Source organism: Marmota flaviventris, chromosome 6 (genome assembly GCF_047511675.1).
Source record: "Marmota flaviventris isolate mMarFla1 chromosome 6, mMarFla1.hap1, whole genome shotgun sequence".
NCBI classification, from domain to species: Eukaryota; Metazoa; Chordata; class Mammalia; order Rodentia; family Sciuridae; genus Marmota; species Marmota flaviventris.
Genome location: NC_092503.1, coordinates 88,820,276 through 88,843,567, shown reverse-complemented (window position 1 = coordinate 88,843,567; position 23,292 = coordinate 88,820,276). Strand labels below are relative to the sequence as shown.

The 23,292-nt window shown below is 33.0% G+C and overlaps 1 protein-coding gene across 1 annotated transcript in view; it reads left to right on the top strand.

Moving 5' to 3' along the window:
• The window catches only part of Col19a1 (collagen type XIX alpha 1 chain), a 312,219-nt gene that overhangs the window by 51,284 nt on the left and 237,643 nt on the right, over positions 1–23,292 (top strand). The window contains exons 7-8 of the mRNA XM_027928313.2: positions 2,552–2,677; positions 3,560–3,613. Of these exons, the coding sequence (XP_027784114.2) occupies positions 2,552–2,677; positions 3,560–3,613 (180 nt within the window). The remainder of the gene's footprint in view (positions 1–2,551; positions 2,678–3,559; positions 3,614–23,292) is intronic.

The window sequence follows — 23,292 nt, the reverse complement described above, 5'->3', positions numbered from 1 at the left end:
TCATTTCAAGTAAAATGAAAGCCAGCCAAATATCTTTCTATAAATATCTAAAAAGGTAATTTAGAATGCCAATATGTAGACTTGAAATACCAAGACTTCCTGGAGCCACAGGAATCTTGAAGACATTAATTTTCCAGAAGTTTTTTAAATTAATTATACTTTTTTTAAAAAAAGTACTTTTAGTTCATTTTTAGCATTTCCTCCATTTCGAAATATTTCTTTGCTATTTCTTCACCCTGATGCCAGCAATGTAACATTACTTAAATAATTTCTTTCTTTTTTTTATTAGTTGCTCAAAATGTACAAGTTCTTAAAATAATATTCTTTGAGAAGCAGCACAATGGTTTTATGTATCTAAACATTGTATTTTTGGCCAATAATCACTGTGGCATGTCATTACATAACAATGTATTTTCAACTTGAATTCCAGTGGGGAAAAAAATGTTTGAGGAAGTATAAGTGATGGATTTGATGGAGTGTTTTAGTAATTAAAAGCTGTGACGTGACCTCACACATTGCAAATGAAAATTGTTTAAAATAATAATTTGGGAATTAGTTTTAGAGTAGAAAATAAATTAGGAATTCACCCCAACTATGGGAAAGAATAACCAAGGACTATATTTTTTCATGCTGATTATTTGGGGGATAGAGTATCACCATCTACTATTAGTAAATAGAAACATGCTACATTTTGAAAATAGAGGTGTATAGTTTTAGAGATGTTATGTACAAACCATTTAAATGCACCAACTTTTGATAACAATTATATCTTTTCTTTCTTCTTTCTTCCTTCTTCTTTTCTGTTTTTTTTTCAAAAGGTTTTGAAGTCAAAAAATGTTAGTAAATGTGTCTAAAAAATCTAATTTTGTCCTAGAATTTCAAGTCACAGATTTTTTTGGTATTAATATCTTACAGAGCATTTCAAAGGTGAGAATTATTCAAGATCACCTTTAAACATGCCACTTCACTTTTATTAAATTACATCAGTTTCTGAAATAGTCAAGTTTCATGATTGCAGACACAAAAATGAATAAATATAAGAGAGGAAGGAGATCAGCAACATTTGTTGAAAATTAATGAGAAATGTGATTAAAATTATAAGGGCTAATTAACTACATGTGTCAAATCAAAACCAGAGGTTTTTGTGAGAGATGTGGTCCCTACTTATATATGTCTATTTGCCTTAGGCAGTTTTGGAGAGGTGGACAGTTTTACAGTGAAGCCAAAGAAGTTTTAAATCACCAATTTAATTGCTCAAGTTTAGGTTAAAATTATAAATCCTAAGGGATCTTGATTATTTCACCAGGAACCTATGGAGCAAAAACTGACTAGAAAATAATAACTAAACATCGGATGAACGAACTGCCTTGATGATAACTTGTTTCATTTGAATGTGGTGTTTAGACTTTTGGATTTAGAAACTTCTTAAGATAACTAATCATCACTCAATATAGAGAGAGTAGGTATGAAAGAACTATTGGTGGAGTAGGTATGAAAGAACTAGCACCAGCTGTAGTAGTTCTGGGTGCTAGTTATGCTACTGTTTTTTATTGTTAGTACAAGCATTAGAGTACTACCCATTTTTCAAAATAATTTTTTTACATAGTTATACATGTTTATCTTAGAAAACTTAGGAAATACACAAAAATAAAAAGAAAGAAGTACATATCAACTATGACCTTACACCACAGTAGATAATCACGGATAGTATTTTATTTTACATCTGAAACTACATTCCCAGGTATATGTAATTTGTAGTATAGAAAGTAATGCATGCACTCTTTTCCCTAATGCATTCCCTTCATGAAACTGCAAATTCAGAGTTAATCATGGTGAGAAGCTTGGTACGTGATACTAAAAAGAAAAGATACATTTAAAAGCTCTTCAGAATCTCCATCTAGATTAAATTTTCAAGAGAAAAAAAAATAGTTTATTTCTTTATAACCAAACTTCATCTCGTCCAGCATGTTCTAAACTCACTGGACAAGAATAAAATTCACCACTTCTATGTTATGGTAAAGACCTTTTTAGTATCTTTAAAGGATATTGAACTAGAATAAGGCATATTTTGATTAAGTATCACCCTAGAGTATAAAAATTACTTTTTTTTTACTTTATAGGCCTTTACAATCATCTTATCAAATTATATTTTACAAATTCAAATTATATGATTTAACTTTTTGTTCCCCAAATACACACTCACATGTTGTTTGCAGAAATCATTTCATCATATGAATGCAATCATTATAAGTGTACAATATTACTGTATCATTAAGTCATATAACACAGCTTTAGAACTCCTCACACCATCAGTTTTATACATTCCTTATGTGTTGTCAGTGCAATTAAATACATTGGGGGCTCAGTGACAGAGCAAATGTGTGATTTCACACACAGGTGTCAACATTAGGTTAATAACAAGGAAGTTCTGGATCCCCAGCACCACAAATTAAAAGAAGGAAGTTCTTATAGACCACCAGCCAGCCCTAGTGTGGGGGGACCCACTGTCTGGAGTTGAACCCATCCTCTAAATCCTGTTTTTTGGTTTTAGTGCCCAGAGCAGGATGATTTTGGAAGTACTGCGTCATCATCCGTAACTGCTCATGCCAGTAAACTGTCTACATTTCTGCCCGCAAAGCAGGAATTTAGAGACTTGTGCCAGTGCGTTCCAAGCAAGGTATGCTTGTTTTAATTTGTGCCCACTGAAAAGCCACTCCAGATAGCAAACCTGGCTCCTTGACTGTGGCCTGGGGTGAACAGCATGTGTCTTGTTCTTGGGTGCTAATCGAATCAAATTCCTTAGCTACATAGTCATCCATATACCAAACAAAAAGGGATTGAAGATTGAATTTCTTGGGTTTTCACCTGCATAGTTCTGAGTGCCTCTGACCTTCCTTTCAGGGTGTTAATCAGTATTGATAAAAGGGCGAAGGGAGGAACCACCTGAATAGGAAAGTACTGAGTACTTAGCATGAACTAGGAGTAGGCTACAGTTCTGGGAATTCAGGTTGAAGGAAACACAGTTCCTACTCTTTAATAAACATATACAGAAACACATTAGATTGTATTTATTTGTTGTGTGTTTATGGTATTTGTCTGGTATCCCCCAGTTTCTAGCTATCCCCATTAATTGTCAGTATATATGCAGGGAAATAATAATAATGTTTTTCACTGTCCCTGATATGGTCCTTTGGTCAGGGAGGCTGAATCCATGGACCTACATGAATTTCTTTTATGGATGTTAACGGCAGTCTTAGGATCTGGGCTAAAAAGCAGGCCGTGTCCTGTCATGAGCAACATTGCATGGCAAACTCCATAAGAAAGACAAGGACAATGGAGGTGCTCAGTGGAGGAGCATCCCATGCTCCAGCTCCTGGAGGAGATGATTTAAATGGTGTTTGGAAGCCAGAGGAATAATGAACTTCATGAAGGACATGAGAAAGTCTTCTGGCAAAGGAATGAGCATCGCTTACATTTGCCAGCTTCATATTCATATACAATTTGGCTTGAGATCAACATGACAGAATGTTTGCTAACACAGAAATTCATTTTTTCTCAGGGAGAAGCAGGATTACCAGGGACTCCAGGTTCACCTGGGCAGAAAGGAGAGCCGGTAAGATACTCAAAAACTGTCGGGACAGAGGGGTTTGTTCAAAAGTGACTTAAAATATGTGTCAACCTCATTTTTCTTTTTTCTTTTTTTTCTTGGTTGTTCAAAACATTACAATGCTCTTGACATATCATATTTCATACATTTGATTCAAGTGGGTTATGAACTCCCATTTTTACCACGTATACATATTGCAGATTCACATTGGTTACACATCCACGTTTTTACATATTGCCATACTAGTGTCTGTTGTATTCTGCTGCCTTTCCTATCCCCTTCCTATACCCCTCCCCGCCCCTCCCCTCCCATGTTCTCTCTCTACCCCATCTACTGTAGTTCATTTCTATCTCTTGTTTTTTTTCCCTTTCCCCTCACATCCTCTTATATGTAATTTTGTATAACAATAAGGGTCTCCTTCCATTGTAGCTCAGTTGGTAGAGTGTTTGCCTCAATCTCATTTTTCTATGCTCAATACCCCTATGTTTCTGTAACAGGCTCTCAAGGACTATATTAAGATGTTGATTACTGAAATTAAAAAGTACAACAGTATTCAAGGCTGCATTTGATATCACATTGGAAAGCAGGCTGGAAGCTTGAAAAAACCTAGAACTAAGTCTTTGTATCTATAAATGCTAAACAAAACCATGAAGCAGGCATATTGTTTAGTTGTTTCTAGATTCCTTTAGCATTGTCTTCTCCAAATACTTGATGAATTCTTGTTTCTCTTGAATGCTGACATGTCTCTACTAAAGATTTTTCAGTAGCCAACTTTTGTTAAATACCCTCCATCTGTGAGGTTTGTTGTTGGATGCTGTAGGAGTCATATAGAACAGGATACATTCCCTGTTCACCAGGATTTTACATCTAGAAGGAGATAAAGGGACATTGTGAGTTAGATACTATGATAGTGGCAGGAACCTCCAGAGGAGACTGGGAAGAATTTAATGGAGGAGATGGTGACTGAGCTGAGTGTCTAAGTATGTAATCATAGGCAGTGTCCTATGCTTAGAAATTTGCCTTTCCCTTATACCCACCTCAGATTTAACTGTAAGTTTTCCACTTTTTTGAATAATGTCTTTTGTTATCCAATCAGGTAAATTAATTTGTACTAAGGTTAGGAATTCTGTTTTGATAATCTTTCCAAGATGAATTGGATTTCAGTTCTTTTCATGCCTTGAATTCCAAGTCCATGATTCCAGTTTATTTGCATAATCAAGCTGGACTTCTTTTTTAAAAGGCAGAAGCTAATATCTGGAAGGTGACTGATTCTTCAAAACTTCAACAAAGCTACAGTCAGGTGACATTCACAGGAATTCTGCCCATGATACCTTGCATGGGAACCTGTGGCACCTTAGCAGGAAATAGATAAGAGATTCTTGAGGTGGAACAAGGCATTTATGATGATTTATATCAGAATTTCTTAGGGGTTCCTTTACTTTCAGTATCATTATATGAAAAATCAAAATCATTAAACAAGTAGTTACCTTTAAAGAAACATACAAATCATTAGAGCAGTGGTATTTGTTTAGTGTTTACCATGTGCCTGGCACTGAGAAGAATACTTTTTAGATATGTTACCTTATCCTCATAATGTTCTTTGTGTTACAAATTAGCATTACCATTTTTCAGATGGAAAACCTGAGGTTTAGGGAGGTTAAATTATTGCCCAAGACCAGATAGCTTGAGGCCAACTTGGGATCTGAACCCAGACCTATTGATTCCAGTGTCCTTCTCTTAGCCAGTATCCATTTTGAAGGCTGCTCTGTCTTCTAGAAGCACTTCAATATTATGCATTCTGTGAGCAGGATGCTTGTTGCTTTGTAATATCTTATTCTCTCCTTATAACCTCTTAAGGAAAGTCAGTGATATTATTATCCTCATCTTAACAGCTGGTAGAACCAAGCATAGGTAACATCATTAAGAAAATTCAGAGTAGAAAGATCTCTGGATTAATCTTGACCTCTTGGCTAGCAATATAAACTTGCCCAAATCCCCTGTCTGCAGATCCTTCACTTTCCTCTTCTGTAAGGAGGATATATAACTACATCATAAGGTGACACAAATGTTTTGAAAAGGCATATATGGCTTAATTGCTGATGACTGTGATGTGATACACACTCATACATACTCCTTAATTTGGCTTTCCACTTCTATGATTTATCAATTATTTAAGATTACTAACACAGAGAAACTCCATGTGTGTTAGTTATTAAACTGTTAGAGTTTATACCTTCTAAAAACATATTCTTTTTAAGTAAAATATCTTCTACTCTAACAATCTAAATATCTATTATTCTTTGTTAGCCAACCACAACTGTATATTGATGACCTAATATTATAATAGAAAGTGTGCTAGATTAGATGCTGGGGCTTCATCAGAACCCAAAAAGCAACAGGGCCTGTCCTGAGTTTATAATCTTGTGGTGATTTGTTTAGGGAACATTCCTGTATCATATATAAATAAACAACAGTAGAAAAGGGGTGGGAAGATGATAAATATTAGAAAAATTTTGTATATCAAATCTATGAAATGCCTTATGCAAAATGTATATTATAGTTATAATGCATTATATGATATCTTATCTATGTTATTTTTAAAGTATTAAAATTTGTTTAAAATTTCAGGATACATACAATTTATAATGGCAAGATATTTTTAGTGGTGGGGTAAAAATAGCTGAGATCAAATAAGTTGGTAATTAATCTACAAAATAAAGTAAATACATTTCCTTTATTTGTACCAGTATTTGCTTCAACCAGTAGGACCTGGCCTTGTAAAAATGATTTTAGAAACATGGCTATGAATGCATTTAACTTTCCTGGCATTTGTAATAAACATGGATGTCTTATTCCATTTTAAGGAGTTGGTGAGTTTGTTCCTGTTTCTATTGTGCTATGTGATCCTCCAGCTTTACTGTTCAATAAATAAAGAAGGCTTTCCTTGGTGTTTGATTCCTGCACACAGTTTTTATTATAAGGAAAGTGCACAGAAAGCTTGCTTAACTTCTCAATCTAAGTTGCACTGTGATTGTGGATGTTGAATAGTGATTCTTATGAAATGATCTGAATTGCAGCGTTCCTAATGGAACCAAACATTGTTCTAAAAATTGTTACTTTTGATCTGTAAGCCCAGGAAAGAATAGTTTTGGGAAGTAAGAGAGTATATTGGAAAGACTACCCACCTTGGAGCTTGAAACAGTTTGGGTTGAATCTGGTCCATTTCTTAGGGACTTTGAAAATAAATCTTAATACCTAGTCTGTTGTTGATTGTGAAAAAGAAATATAACATACTGTATGCAAAGCACTTAGTAATGCAAACTGCCATATTTACACATTCAAGGAATTTGCTTGCTCTTCTTGTCTATAACATAATTGATCACATTCTGAAGGAGAAATAGAGATAGCTTTTTTAGGCTGAGTTGAATTTTATATGTGACTTGATGAAAAACAAAAATCTTCCTTTGTGAGAATTTTCAATCCATTAGATGTTTTTACTATACAAAATTTTTAGTTATTACATACTACTTTTACTACTTAGTGATATTAATATTTGATAATTAATTTCCTCAAAAGATCAATGATGTGAATATTGAATTCTGTGTGTTGTGTCCCAAATGTTATCTGATCTTTTCTGAATAGAGTTTACTCTATTTATTCTAGTTTTGAAAATATTTTTAAAACTTTTTTTCATTGCAAGTGGACATAATACCTTTATTTTATTTATTTATTTTTACGTGGTGCTGAGGATTGAACCCAATGCCCCACATGTGCTAGGCAAGTGCTCTACCTCTGAGCCACAAACCCAGACCTGAAGAGATCTTTTTGCATTGTTACACTGAGATAATGTGGGTTAGTCGTCCAGACCTCATTATAATTTGCTTTTTCTCATTAGACATGAGATATAGTCTATTAGTCTTTTGATGCCTTTTACTCTTGACCCAGTGAGATCTGGGTCATTATTTTATGATGATTCCATCATAAAATAATGGAAAAATTTGGAATACAGCTTTGAGATCTCTTTTTAAATTATGCAGTACTCATCAAAATATTTCTAAAGGTGTTAAAGTTTGAGAATCCTTATTGTAATGTAGTAACTTTATGAAGAACAGATTTTAAATACAGAATGAGTTAGATAACTGTTCTGTAAGTAAATCCTGTCCCACCTGGGCCAAAACCCAATAATGATTTCCTGTCTCCCTTAAGACAAACCTCAGCCTCTCTCCATGGGCTATGAGGCTTCACATACTGGTAGAGCTTTCCCTATTCCATTCCCACTCTACACTGCCCGCCACTCTTTCCTGTTGTTCATTCCTGCTCCAAGTTCTTTACACCAGGTCTCATATACCTGGAATTTTCTTCTGGATATCCACTTGGTTCTCTCCTTCATGTCAATTATGCCCATGCTCAGAAATCCCTTTAAAATAAAGAGACCTTTGCTGATATCTCTTTATAGAAAGTATTTATTCATCCCACCTCTTTCTTACTTTTCCTAGCACCTTTATTGCTACCTAACACATTACCACCAAGCATTTGTGTTTCTCCACTAGAATATGAGTCTTTAGAGCTCCATAGAACAGGCTATATAGTAGGAGCTAAAAATGTTGAATGAATGAATGAATGAACACTCTCCTTCAAGGAAAGTGCAAATCATCAAGTGACTATAGAACCTACAAGTTCTACTTCACAATTTCCAAGGAAATTCTGCCGAGTAAGACTTAGTCAATTTATAAGGAAAAACTAGATAAGATAATCATGAGTGTGATATTATTCAATGTTGTTCTGCTACTTTTTCCTTACAAAAAAATCAAAATTCCTTTCACATATTGATCTGATCAATTGTACCGTTATTTCCAATTAGTTATTGAAGAATCACAAATATTTTTAAGTAAGCCACAAGTTATGGCAAGATATAATGTTTATTATTATTTGTCCACTTTTCTCATCCATACTATGATCTTCATTAATATGATTTACTGTTTTTTTGTTTCTGTTCTTTTCATAAAGCTGATGCCTCCCTTTCATGAAGTAATACAGTTTGAAATTCCACTGCTGTGCTTAAACACCTGGTTGTGATCAGTTTTCTCAGGAACACCTGATGAAACTATTCTAATCATGCCCTGTGTCCAAGACTAAACTCCACATGACATTATTCAAAATGATAATTAACACTTTTCTTTCATTCAGACTCAATTATTATAATTTTCTGAATCTTTTAATTCCCTTTTCTTTTAGCAAGTATAGTTAGCAACCTAATTACTTAGCAACCACTAACATTCTTAGTTCTTTAAGACCCTTTCTAATACCCTCAACATTATCAGACTGAAAATTCTTTCAGAGTTTTGTAAAGTAGCAGAGAATTTTTAATTTTCCTGAACCTAAGGGAGGATTGTGATTCCTCTTTTGGAGGAATAATTTTCCAGTATATTTTTACATTATTGTCATCCACGTCTCCAGTTAATTTCCCAAAATATATTTATGAATAAATGCTTTGCTGGTATACTTTGAGGGAAAAAAAAGCTTAAAATGGAATAAGTGAACCTATTTAACTCTTTGGTCAGAAACTGGTGTTGATCCCTTTCAACTTCTACCACTCTCTGCTCCCACTACAGAAGATTCCATTTTTAATAATAGTCTGATGTGCTAATCAAAGATGACTACTGTTTCCTTTATTTTTTAAATCTCTCATTACTCTGAGATTGCCTATCCCATAACCATAGCACAATGAAAATTAATTGAATTAAAATATGTTCATAATTTGTTAAAAGAAAGAATACTTTATAATCTCACAGAAGTAGAATTTAATATCATGCTTTTGACTTCTTTGCCTAATATAAGAAATGTTTCTTCATTTTTTAAATCCCATACAAAATATATTATATTAATTCACACATCTTTTTTTAATCATTTTTTCCAATCTGACATAATCTCATATAATTTATAGGACTTCAAAGATTAAATATACTTGTGTGTCTTAAACCTGAAATTAAAAAATAATGTCTATGTAATAATGGTTTATGTATTCACAAAATTATATTTCTTAATCTCTACCATGCATTAGTGATAAAGATACTCATTCATAAAGTTTGTATTTTTGACTCCTTCAAGAATAAGTTTATTAGATCGAATTTCTGATAAATCCAGTAAGGCATTCATAGGTGTTCCATAGGCTCCATGGGGTAGATTTTCCAGTCCCACTTGGCAGTGTAGGTAGAAGAGCAGCCACGCTGACAGATTGACCCAGCTTCAGGGTTTCCTAAAGGATGTACAGGAAGGTACATCCCTTGATACAGATATTATGGATATCTTAGAGTCTGAAATCTCATGACTCATTTGAATTGAAGGGATCAAGTAGGAAGTAGCTTTTAACTCAAACTCATTTTGTTGTAGAGGTAATAGCAATAAAATCACCCCTACCTTTGCTGAATTTCAAAGAAATGACAAAACTGAATTACATATACTTGTGTGGATAATGTCTAGTTTTAGTTCTGATTATTAGATGTTTATTATTGACTTTTAACAATTTATAAGTGGTCAAAAGTTTAATAACTGTACAAATTTGCTGCAAACAAAAGCAGTTTGTCTACGAAACAGTAGATTCTCTTTGACATTAGTTATTAACTCATCTTTTTTAAAAAAAAATCTAATGAACAATTTATGTATTTTAGGGTACAGATGGTAGTAAAGGTGAATTTGGTGCTCCTGGAATTCCTGGGGAAAAGGTATGTTGTTTCATTATTTGATTAAACTGTACAGCTATTTTATAAAGCCATATCAGATAGGATGAAAAAATACACAGAACAAGTTTTAGAGTTCAGGGATCCGCAAACTGTTGCTTTATAATAGGATTGCCAAAACCTCCTACTGTATGATTTTGTAAATAAAATTTTACTAGAACATAGTCAAATTCATTTGTTTTTGTGTGGTCAACACTGCTTTTGTACTATAGAAAACATTGTAGCAGAGGCTATATAGCCTTCAAATTCCAAAATATGAACTGTGTGGTCCTTCATAGGAAAAGCTTGCTGACTTCTGCTTCAGAACATAGGCCATTATTTTGTTAACAGTCCAAAAGCTTCTTAAATTTACTATTTAAGATACTGTATGATATACTATCTTAATATATATTTCACTGCAGACAAATATTAAGTATGCTGTGTTTTGCAATATAGTACAATGTTAGCTATTATAACTAAAATACAAGAAATATAGTTCAGCCTATCATAAAATTCTGTAATGTAATATTTAGTTCATAAATGGCTTTCAGCATTGCAATTCAACCTATTATCCAAGTTCAGTTTTCATACAATCTTTGAAATATATGTATTGAACTATATAATTACTTATTTTCACTATATATACATACACTAATACTAATAACTTTCTAAATGTTTTCACATGTTGATGTAAGAAAACTTTCTTCACTAAAGTAGACTTGGTTTGTTTTGGACCTTCTCTAGCTGCACTAATGATCAAGTGGGTCCCTGGTGCCCTATTATCTTAAAGGCCATGACCCTCGTGGTTTTATTCTCCTAAATCTAAAACAGGAATAACTGAAGCTGAATTGGTAGGAGCTTCAGAGTCTGTTGGACAGATATTTTTTAAGACTTTCTTAAGTGTGTCTGTGCTATGTGATTGTTTCATTGATGCTGCTATTTCCTTCTGAAATTATTCAGTCTGCATTCTTTACTACTATAGGAAGGTAACTGTTGGACTCTAAAATATAACCAATTTTACTGAACAACCATACTTTAACCCAAGTTAGTGTTTGTATGGGCCACTGTGCTCTTGCTTAAGCTTATTGGCACTAATGGCATCGTAAGTAAAGTTTCTTCAAAAACTTCTTTAAGGGTCCAATTTTCAAAATACCTTTTTCCTAGAAAAGACTATCTACAGATATGCCACAAACAAAGTTTGCCTTACACAATTATTCTGCCATTTTCTTCCTAAAATACATCATAACAATCTGATTGTATAGATTTCAGATACCTGGGACTTTTCAAATTATATTGAATATGGAAATCTTTTCTTTTGGGTTTTCATACTTCAACTATGAAATAGATTGTTGGACTCTTTTTTTTTTTACTGTGGGATACAAAGTAGGTATTTACATGATAAATTATGAGAAAGCAGGATAAAATTCCCCTATAATACATTAAAACAGAACTAATTAATAATAGCATAAAATACCATTCGTTCCAGTACTCCAAAGTGATATCTCTTGGATCCTTATTTATTAAAACCAAGTGTATACTGCAACCGATAGGCTACAGAAGAGGTCCAAGAAAGGTGATATCAACAGACTGGATTCAATGCAAGGACCACACAAAGCAACCAAGAGACTCAATCCTATCAAAAGTTAATCGTAGCAATCAAGAGATATGACAGAAAGAGAGAAATTGTCTAAAAAGTTAAATGTGGAAGTGAAGAAATTCTCTAGAATAAAAAATGAATTCTTAGAAAAGTCATTTGGGCAATGTGAAAGAACTGGAGCAAGACATGGTGTAGCAGAGACAAACAATACCCAGAAAATATCTAGTTTATTTTCCCAGAAATCTGCTTGTATGATGATTCATCCTGTACTCCACTTAAAGTAAAATTTCAGTGAATACAAAGGAACATACCAGCTGCTGATCTAGTTGGACCAAGTCATTCTGAGAACTGGGAGTCTCAGTCCTGTGACCCATTTGGTCAAAATGGTGATAAAGTGAGTCTTGCAAAGTCAGTTAATGAGCATCAGGGTCTGTGTGAGGACAGTCTCCAGAGAACTTGAGAAAGTGATGTAATAAAAAAAAAAAAAAAGCTCCATTTATGGTGTTCTAAAACTGAGGCAAAATTATACTGGCCAATACTCTCCAAGCTTCCTCAAGCAATTTTCTTCTTGGTTTGACTTACTTGAGTTACTATTGAAGACTGTCATAAATAATAAAGAATTCTTAGCACTAAATGTGGTATCAAGTTATACTTGACTCTTTGTTCCTGGTTTCACCCATCTTCAGAGACCCTACCTAGTGGCTAGTGTCTCCCCAATATCTATAGAAACACCATGTTTTTGACCAGTTCTCTCCCCAAGGTCTCAATCACTGCTCTACTTCAAATTTGTCACTTTCTTTAGCTGTGGAAGAGATGTGACACTCATGAGTGGGGAAAAAATACTACCTCAGGGGTATTTTATCACTTCTATAATCCACAGATTACTATTTATTTACTTAAAATTATTCAAATGAATATATGCAAAATGAAAATAACAAGAAGGTCACTATTTTATCTGATGGTATGGTTGATAAATCACAAAATATTTGACTCTGAGGAAGAAATTTCAAGTTTTTTTAATTTCAAAAATTTAAAGTCATATTTGTAAAGTTTATGTTTAGGGTAAAATAGTCCCATCATTTTATGATAAAATGTCTTCTTTGATTTTTTTAAGTAGATTTCTGAAGAAAAAGTATCAGTTCTTAAAATGTACACATCCTCTGAACTCTCACTCTTCAAGTTTGCCTCAATGTGATGTATGTGCACCTTCCACAGTTGCCCATACAACATCCCTAAGTTTAATGCTGATTCTGCCTCTCATCAATTGTGATTCTTTGGTGTTTTCCCTTATAATTAGAAATCATTAAGATTACTGATAAAAATAAAACCAAATGATTAATTGTTTGAATGTTTTTCATGGAGCAAAAACATAAGCAAAGTACCATAGAATGCACATCTCAAGGGCAATATTCTCAAGTAAATATTTTTTTTTATTATTTTTTAAGGTTTAGCAATAAGGCTAGAAAACTGATTTATATTAATGGAGTTAAGCATATTCTGAATGATAGAAAGTAGAATTTGTGTATTAGTTTCAATTTATACTCTTATTCAATCTGATACTGTAATAAATTAAATGATTTACATATACACCCCCATTATTCTAAATAAACGTACACTTTTGAAGTTTGGTGAGGTGATAACAGTAAATTTTTTAAAGGCGAGGTCCTGAATATTAGTTTATGGAGTAGCATTTTTTCCCCAGCTCTCAGTACAATAAACAACTCTCTTTTATAAAATCTATTTATGGAAAATGTAGTCATGGGGACTTTAAGGATGAAGAAATATAGCATTTACTTATATTTGTTTTGTAATTATAATACTTATCACTCAGTACAGACTACCACTGCACATTATTAACCTAATTTATGCAACCTTACTGTCAACATTATAGAAAAATAACCATCCCTCTTTACACTTATCTAGCATAGCTACAATTTTGCCTCAGAGACTTGGCAAATTTTCTGTTATGGATTCATATAAGAATACATATTCTATGTAGCAAGTGTTGTTAGGTAGCTGGTGACTTCTGGTAAGGTTGGATGGACAGAAGCCACTGTTAATCAAAATGAGAAAATTGAATGGTTCAATTTCCAAGAGAAGTGAGTGACTTAATGCACACAACCATACATCCATACTCATGTGCACAACCTAATCCTCCTGGCATGAAGTGAGAAAATGAGATGAGGATTTGGACATGGGGAGCAAATCCTTCCCAATTTACTCCTAAACATAGCACTCAAACCATGCTTGCTTTTTCATCTGAATATTTCACATGAAAAATTGCATTTCTTTTTTCACTTATGTAAATGTAACAGATAAAGTTTTTGAAGTGGGGATTTTTTTAAAGAATAATTTTGTAATAATTCTAAAAATCTAATAGTAAAAATTGAACAAAGAGAGCCTAATTTATGGTAAAATAATATTTTTTCTGCTGAATTACTTAGAAGTTGTCCTAAAATGTTTTCTTGATGGGAAAACTTTTACTGAATTATTTTAGTTCCTCATGGATTAGTTATGGAGTAAATACTAGTCATAATTATTATTCCATGCCAATAAACATTCAGAGTTATAATGCCTGGATTTGAATTCCAGCTCAAAATCTTATTCTTTAATTTAGACCATGACACTTAGTCTGTCTTAGTTTTCTCTTTTATAGAATGGAAATTATATTATACATCCCTTAGCTTTATCCCAAAGATAAAAGAGATTTTTCATGAGAATTCCAGCTCAATGTCTGATATATAAGAATTTGGTAAAGAACAGATATCATTCTAAAGGCAAACAGTTTAATCCTATTATTCTAAGCTCTGGCTTACTGACCAAATTAGAATTCATTTGAGAAAATTTACATTATTTATTCAAAATTTATGTAGTGGAAAATGTTAAAATAAACATCACATATCTACTGTAACTCTTACCTCTTAAAATAAAAATGGACATGAAAAAGCCTATGAATTAAGAAATATGTAAACTTGTATCATAGTAATGATAGCAGCTACTTGCTCAATCATTATTATGTGCCAAACACAACCAAGAACCTTCTTTACATTATTTGATTTCATTCTTCTATGAGATAAGATTTATTGTCACTATATAATATAGTAAGGAACTAAGATCTAGAGAGAATTAAAACTTAAGTTCCATAGCCTGAAAATAGTGGAGTTAGGATGTGAATCCATATGAATTTATTGTTCTTGCACATTTACCATATTACCTCATTTGGACTGTTCCCAAATATCCATCTTTTCTTTACACAAATTGTTCTACATTAGATATTAAATTCATTTGCCTGCCAGCTTAATGAATGAATTGCATAGTTTGCTTTCTACATTCTGCTCCAGGGAGGGCTTAGTTCCTTGTCTTTAAGTCTATGAACCCCTCTAAAATTCTACTAACCTTGGGGATTCTTCCTAACTTTAGGGATTATGTCCACATTTTAAGAATTACCAAACAATTTTTATCTCACACAATGAGAAGATTTTGCATAGCTTTACTTTTGGAAATAAGTATTATGAAAATAAAACAGTTTTATTTTGTCTTCCAAATTCAAACTGTATTGCATTGCCCAACCTCCAGGGCAGCCCAATCAGGGCCACTGTTCAGATTACCCTCAATTCAACATTTAACCTATAAAATTCTGTTATACTTTCCACCAAATGTGCTTTTAATAAACATACACATAGAAAGTAATTTACTTTATTAAAAAACAAAAGAATGAAAGTACTATGACTTCATTTGATAAAAAGTAAATTGAGCTTCCAGAAGTAAAAAGCTATGTGCTTTGGCACATAAGAAGTGCATCTGATAATGTGATGAGAGAGTTGCCAAATTGCATGACCAAAAATAGCCAGACTAACTACCCTCATTATGAAGTATCTTGTATGATGGGCCTTTCCACCATAAATTTCTAGTTGTTATATTGCGATGAAACTGATTGAGGCAAATCCTTTGTTCTCTAACAATCTTTGTGTTTCTTTTCTGTTGGAAAGTGAAATGACTGTGATCTTTCAATCTTGATTCTTCCCTAAAAAGACATTTTGTGAGAGGCTGAAACTTCAGAAAATAAAGGCAGATGTTGTTATGGTTTATATAAGCACAGACTAGGCTAATAGCTGTTGTGAATTATAATGAATTCTGCAACAGCCCTGGTCCAGATGTAGCATTAATGCCTCAGAGACTCAGAAAATTATAGGCGTTTAGTGAAAAGAATTTTTGTTTAAGTCATTTGGCTTCCTCTTTGTATTTCTAGTTTACCCTAATTTTTCTGTGGACATTCAGATTAAACTTAATTCTAGAGTTTCCCCAAAGTTAAAAAAAAGTTAAAATACCTATTTGCATGTGGTAATTCATTGTAGAAATTGAAACTATTAAATGAGGAGAAAAGAGACACCCAGTTTTATTCTAATAGTAGGATATTTCCTTCGTATGAATTTGTCACGATTGCTAAAACAAATGTGAGCTTTGTGTAACAGAAAATGCCTCTTAATTGTCTGCATACCTCTGTATTTTAGGAAATTCTGTAATAAACAAAGGTATAGTTGCCAGACATAGGATGGAACCTTTTACCATAATCCATACTAGAAAAAAAAATGACCATAAAGAAAAAAGTTTTCTCAGTCTACTTGTTGGGTTCACTTATAAAGCTACAAGAATGAAACTTAAATTTTCAGTACAAAATTGCTGCTTGCACATGGAGTATCTTTGAATTGTCTTATCTGTAGGCACATGTTGATACAGTATCGCACTAAAATAAGTGGAAATGTAAGAAGGACAAAGGTAATAGAAGGACAGGAAAAAGAAAAAGAAACTTGTTCACTCTGCAGCTGATTTTATTTCTTAATGGTTTCTTATTCCCTTCTAATGCCTTCCACTCGCATCCCAAGTAGAGCAGTTGGCAGAGAACACAACAGATGGATGACAAGTTCAACACATGCAGTGTATCTGGCACCCAAGCACTTGACTTTTATTTACTAAACAGTTAGCCAGATTTCAAGAACCTAGTCTGCTAATGTTCCTATTTGGTTTAATGCACTATCAGCATCTAGCACGTAAATAATAAAATATTGATGTAAAAAATGTCAAACAGTTTCTCTACATAACTTCGTGACTAATCTTGATGTAGATTGCTGAGATACTGAACAGTGGATTTAAAGATGTAATTGGTATCTTTTAAAGACATCTACAACTTTATATAGTAGTTTTTTCTTAAAGTGTCTGACTAAAGGATTTGTTAGCCAGCCTACCCCGGGACAGCCATATGAGGTGTCGGGTACTGAACAATCCTGTCATATACGAGTGGAAAACTCAGAAGGATGACCACAGAAAATTGATACCGTTCTTCCTTACCATTGTCAATGCATTTTTCACAGATTACTAAATACAAAGCTCATGCATCTTTTTCAGGAAGCCTTCCTGTCCTTCAAAATCAACAGCTCCCCCATTCTGCTCACAGCACTTTATTTATACCACCTAAATCCCCTATATTTGTGCCTATATCCCCTGCTAAAATGTGTGCTCCAGAGAAGGACTTAGTATCTCCCTCATCTTTGTAACCCCAGCATCTGGCCCAGCATAGGGTGCCTGACTGATTCTGTGTGAATATTAGTGGAGTTCAGAATTCAAGAGGACTTAACCCTGGACCAGAAATAGAAAATAGGGGATGAATGTTAGAAAACTATGCTGAGGGTAAATTGGAAAAGAATGTGGTGATGCTTCCATACAAATCTTCCATACTTTCTGCAAAGCACACTTTAGGGAAATAGGAAGGAAGGAGAATCTCTTCTCTACCTAGGAAAGCTTACAAGTATTGCATCCCAGAGTGAAATATAATAGAAGTGTGTGTATTGCCAGAATTTGATTCCCATTTTCTCTTGGAGAAACCGAGTTCTTCCTTTGCTCTCAAACATGAATCTTCATTATCTTGCTTTCTTTTTTTTTCCCAAACTCAACTAAAAAATCTTCTGACTTTCTTAAAATATTGCTAAGGCATGGTATTTCTCTAAGTCTTCATAACAATTTACCACAGAGCTAAAGGTAAGTAACCAAAGACTTTAGTGCATTTAAGCTCCAGTTGAAGTAACTGATATGGAGTCAAACTATAAATTACTCATCACGAGGAATACTTTGGACAGGAAATAGTTTGTAGTGACTGGTAGATCACTGTCCTCAATTAGGAGCTGACTGATGTTTCCTCTTTATATCTTAAATCATTTCCCACTTATTAGAATACTTGATTCAGATGTCAGTTACTATACTTCACATATTTCTGTAGGTGGTGATTCACATTAAATGTCTTACATTTCCCTAATATTTTTGAAGTTTTAAATTTATCACAACAGCTAGTCTCATAACAAAACAAGAAACCCAAAGTCCTTGTTCCTGGCAGATCCACCTTAAGAAACTCATCACAACTGCATAGGAGCAGTTATTACCTATTACTTATTTTGTAATAGGTCCTACAACATTGGTCCAAATAATTTCAAAATTATTTAGTTTATTTGACTATTCCATGTAATTTTATTTTAGCTAAATTGCAAAAGGATCATGATATAAAAATTCTTTTGAATGGAAAACTTAATGGTTTAGTTGACTACAAGTTCAGTGTATGTAACAATTTTGTCTAAAAAAGCAAGTTGAGAGCTGGGGCTATATCTCAGTGCTAGAGGCCTTGCCTAACATGTGTTAGGCACCACATAAATATAAATAAATAAAATAAAGGTACTGTGTCCATCTACAACCCAAAATATATTTTAAAAAAGGAAGTTGATTGATATTATGTAGTATCCAGAATAAGGCTGTGTGTGAGAGAGGGACGTGAGACTGCTCTTTCTTATGTAAGACCATTTCTGGAGTCCTGTGCTGAGTTTTGAGTACCACATTTTAAGGCATATTGACGGACCAGTGTCTGCTCAAAGAATAGGGATCATAATATTGAGAAATTTCTAACTATTATTTAAAAAATTAATGTTTTACTGAATTGAAGATTTGAGAGTGATACAAAAGGATGTCATGTATAAGACCTATAAGATTTTTTTTTTTTTTTTGCTGTGGAATTATAGACAGCAGAATTAAGACTAATAGAAATTTGAGGAAAGTTAATGTAGGTTCAGAAAGCATTGATTCAGTAACCATACATGGATTTTTTTCCCTATGCTCTCTGCAGTGCAATATAATAGCCAATGTGCCTGACTTTTAAAGATTTTAAGAGTACCTCATTAGATCCTTGGTGGCAATATGAATATAAATATATGAATTTATACTTTTCCTTATATTTAAGACTATCCATTGTGCTTATTTTATAGGAATATGTACCTGCATATACTTTCGTACACATATATACCCTCATAATAATAGATTTTTAACAGAATAGATATTGAGCTCAGTTGCTACTCATTAACCATACTTATACTATCGTGAATAAGACATGTATCAATCATACTTTACATGTGGTAGCTGGCTTTCTCTTCACAAAATGACTCATAAGAATACTTAATAAGAGGGTGTCATCAATTTTGTGGTAAGAATGTTTCAAATTGGTCTTATTTTGAGCATCAATGTAATAATAAATCTCATGTGTTAGCTGCATTAAGGATCTAGTTCAAAACATTTGAAGTTTTAAATTCTATGCTACAGATATAGACATAGATATTTGATTTGATAGTTTATTTCTTGGAATGAAGAAAATAAAGAAGAAAAAAATTCTCCTCCTGAAATAAAAGAATTCATTGAATAAGATATCTGAAAAAAACAGTGTTTTTTTAAAATTTCTGAAATGTTTATTAAAACTCCACCAATTTAGGAACCTTATAAAAATTTAATATCTGAAAATTATGTCTGAATAAATCAGGACTATAGTCAGGAAGGTATACATGTCATTAGTGACACACAGAGGCAAAATCAGATTTACTTTTTGCTGCCTGTTTTATTGATTTTCATGCTAGAATTCTGAAATTCCACTTCAGATAATTTCTTCCAGCTATTTCAACATTTAATTTTCTTTTAATGAAAATTCATTAATCTGGAAATATTGATGTATTTCAAAGTGTACATTCAAGTCACATAGAAGGTTATGTTTGTATAAAATGTGCTCTAGGTGGAATGATAGATGGAATTTTATATTTTAATTAAAAAAAGTTATAAGATACCAGACCTTTAAATCAAAGGTTGAATACCTAACTTTTTGAAGAAATAATCTCTACAACATAGTATGTAACTTTTCTGCCTTCTCAGCCTAATTGTAGGTATTTGCAAATGTTTTGTTTACCTGCTCATTCTACCTTTCTTTGCTTGGTCTTATTGGTTCTGGGTTTCGTAATGGTAGCCCTATTGAATATGATTTATAATCAGATGTCTTTCAGACAACATATACATCCTACATAATAAGAAAGACATTGACCCAATATGCAAAGAATCAGGAAAACTAACAATTTATGTTTTAGGCCTAGCTATGATGACTTCTAGGAAAGGTACAGTGATAAAAAGGAAGTTACATGAAATTGGTTTGATCAGCTAGCCCCAAATCTCACCTGAATTTTTTCCAAAAGTTTCTCAAAAAGATTATTTTGACTTCTGCTAAGGGTGCTTTTTGTTTGTTCTGCAAAGTTTCAGAGAGGCTGTGTTATAGTAACACTGACAAGAATACTATCAGCAGCATTGGTAGAGTTTTGCCATGCTTTTTATTACACATATATATTAATTTGTCCTTCTGTAGTTTGAGATTGTAACTGCAAAAGGACATGCATCCTTTGATAGAAAAACCTGTAACAGAAAGTACATGCTTCAGAAACATGTTTTGAAAATTAGGGTTGCTTTGGAAACCATTGATTATAATTTCCTTTCATTAATGAACTAAAATATTGATTGGAAGTGAAAAGAGAAGCATCTTATTTCTTTTCTAGACTGAGACTGGAAAAGAGACACAGCAGGATTTCAAAAAAGGCAAATAATATGTACCCTTCCAGTAATGTTAGGCAGATATTTATTTTATAGGTACAAATAAATATGAACCCAAGCTGCCTAGAGCACCCTCAGGGCTTTGAGCCTGTGCCTCAGCATGCACATAAATAGAGACTCATTCTTCTGACATAAATTAGGTTTTAGATAAAGTTCTGATGGAACATAATTGTCTATTAATCTGTTAAAGAAAAATTTAGTAATTAGGACTATTTTCTTCTTTAGTTCTTCATGCTAATTAATAAATCTTTCCTTTTTTAGATAAAAACAAAAACAAATATGTTCATTTATCCCTCAGGGGCTAGAATAATGACAATTTTTTAAAAAATAATTATAAGTGTCTAAGTAGGTCATCTATGGTAACTTCAAGAAAAATAAGGAAAGGAAATACCAAAGTTCCAAACTTAAGCTTTGAAAGCGCCAACAATATTTCATAAACTTCTACATGTTGATGTGGCCCAAGGCCAGCTCATTTCTTATGGCATAGTATTGTGAATTGGATTATCTTGGAAGCTAGAATTATGTTTATAAAACAAATTTCCAGTCCAGAAAGAGGAGAGACTAATTAACACTGATCACAAGAAAAGAAAATATGTTAATTATAAAAATCACAAAACCTATGTCAACTAAAGACACATTATCAATATCACAGCTTTAGAGACTTTTGGTGACTAATTAACCATGTGTCTGGGTGTAACCCTAACCTGATACAGGGCTGAGAGCGCACTTTGGGAGCCAGTGCTCAAAGCATATGGTGCATAAGAGTGGGCTGAAGCAAAGGAAAAGAGGAGAAACTGTCACTATTTCTATCTCTCAAAACAGTATTTCTGGCAATATAAATGTGTACTTATTGGATTATATGCCATATCTTGTTATCATGTGTAACTTGTAATATGATATAAACCATTATGTTGGCTCAACTGATGAAAATAATCCACTTCTTATGGACAAGTGGACATACTTCTGTGATGAGTAATAGAAGCTCCATTTCCATAGAATGTTCTCTGGTGTCAAATACTTAGTGTGCTTTTGCTATCACTTTATCACATGTATTTGGAAGTTTCTGGTAGACTTGAGTGATATCTAACATTTAGAAATATAATAATTTTAAATGATAGAAATATTTATTATATAGATCACTATTTTATTGTTGCTTCAACAATTAATTACATTAGCATAAAGTTTTGGCCTTTCTGTGATGATAGCAATTATACTGTAGAATATGTTGATAATTTAATCTAATCTAAGAAAAATCTTAGTCTTTCACATGTGTGCATGTGTATAGGTGTATACCTCTAATAAAAACCACCAAAACTTGCTAAAAATGTATTAATCAGAAACTACAGATCTCTTTAGATTGTTGTTTTAAAATTTGAAGATGTGACTTTTTTTTCACATCTTTGAATTTTGTTGAAATAATTTTTAGAAATGATATTTAACTGTAGGTAAATAATGATTAAAACAAATTAGTTTTAAAATTAATTATAAATATTTGATGGAAATAGAAGACGTCAATAGTTAATATTGAACTGCCTAAACTGGAAACTCAGAAGCCAAAGTAAATTCCCTTAACCAGCTAAATTCCTAAGACTCCACTGAGAATGTGCACATCCTCCCAGGGGTATCTCATTCTAGCTGGTGTGCTGTTCACAGACTAGACAGACAACTTGTCAAAGAAGACCCATGAATTCCAGCAATGGAAACTGATAGCCATCTGCTGAAAACCTTTATCCCCAAGACAGGAACCAGAAGAATGGAAAGAACTAAAAATTCTTCCAAGTGATTATTTCGTGTAAAATGGCATTATATATGACTACAAAATCAATCAAAAGGCAATCAGCAGAAATAGATAAGAAAGTAAACATGATAAGAATATATGTATGTGTTTGTGTATACATACATATTTCAGACTCTAGGTAAGAAGATACTTGGGCTGGGGTTATGGCTCAGTGGTAAAGTGCTTGCCTACCACATGTGAGGCACTGGGTTCATCCTCAGCACCACATAAAAATAAATAAAATAAAGGTATTGTGTCCATCGACAACTAAAAATAAATTTTAAAAAAGACACAAGTCAGAATTAAATCTTCTCCCAGAGACAGTTAAAGAAGGAATCGAGGCACACAGAGCTAAACTGTGTGCATTAGAATTCCAGTTCCACCACCTACTGCTGTCATTATCTAAAAGGCAGTAGTGGTAATAATATTGACCTGATAGGTTTGTTAGGGGAACATCACCTGTACCATAAAAAGCACTGTGTCAGACTTTAATGTTATGCCCAGAGGTTTGAAAGAAAGAACATAAAATAAGGATGCTAAACAGCATATGGAAAAGCAAGCTGTGGCCAGTGAGACATCATTTCAAATCTCAGGTACTGCTAAAATTGGATGACCATAAGCATACTATTAACCTATAAAAGCC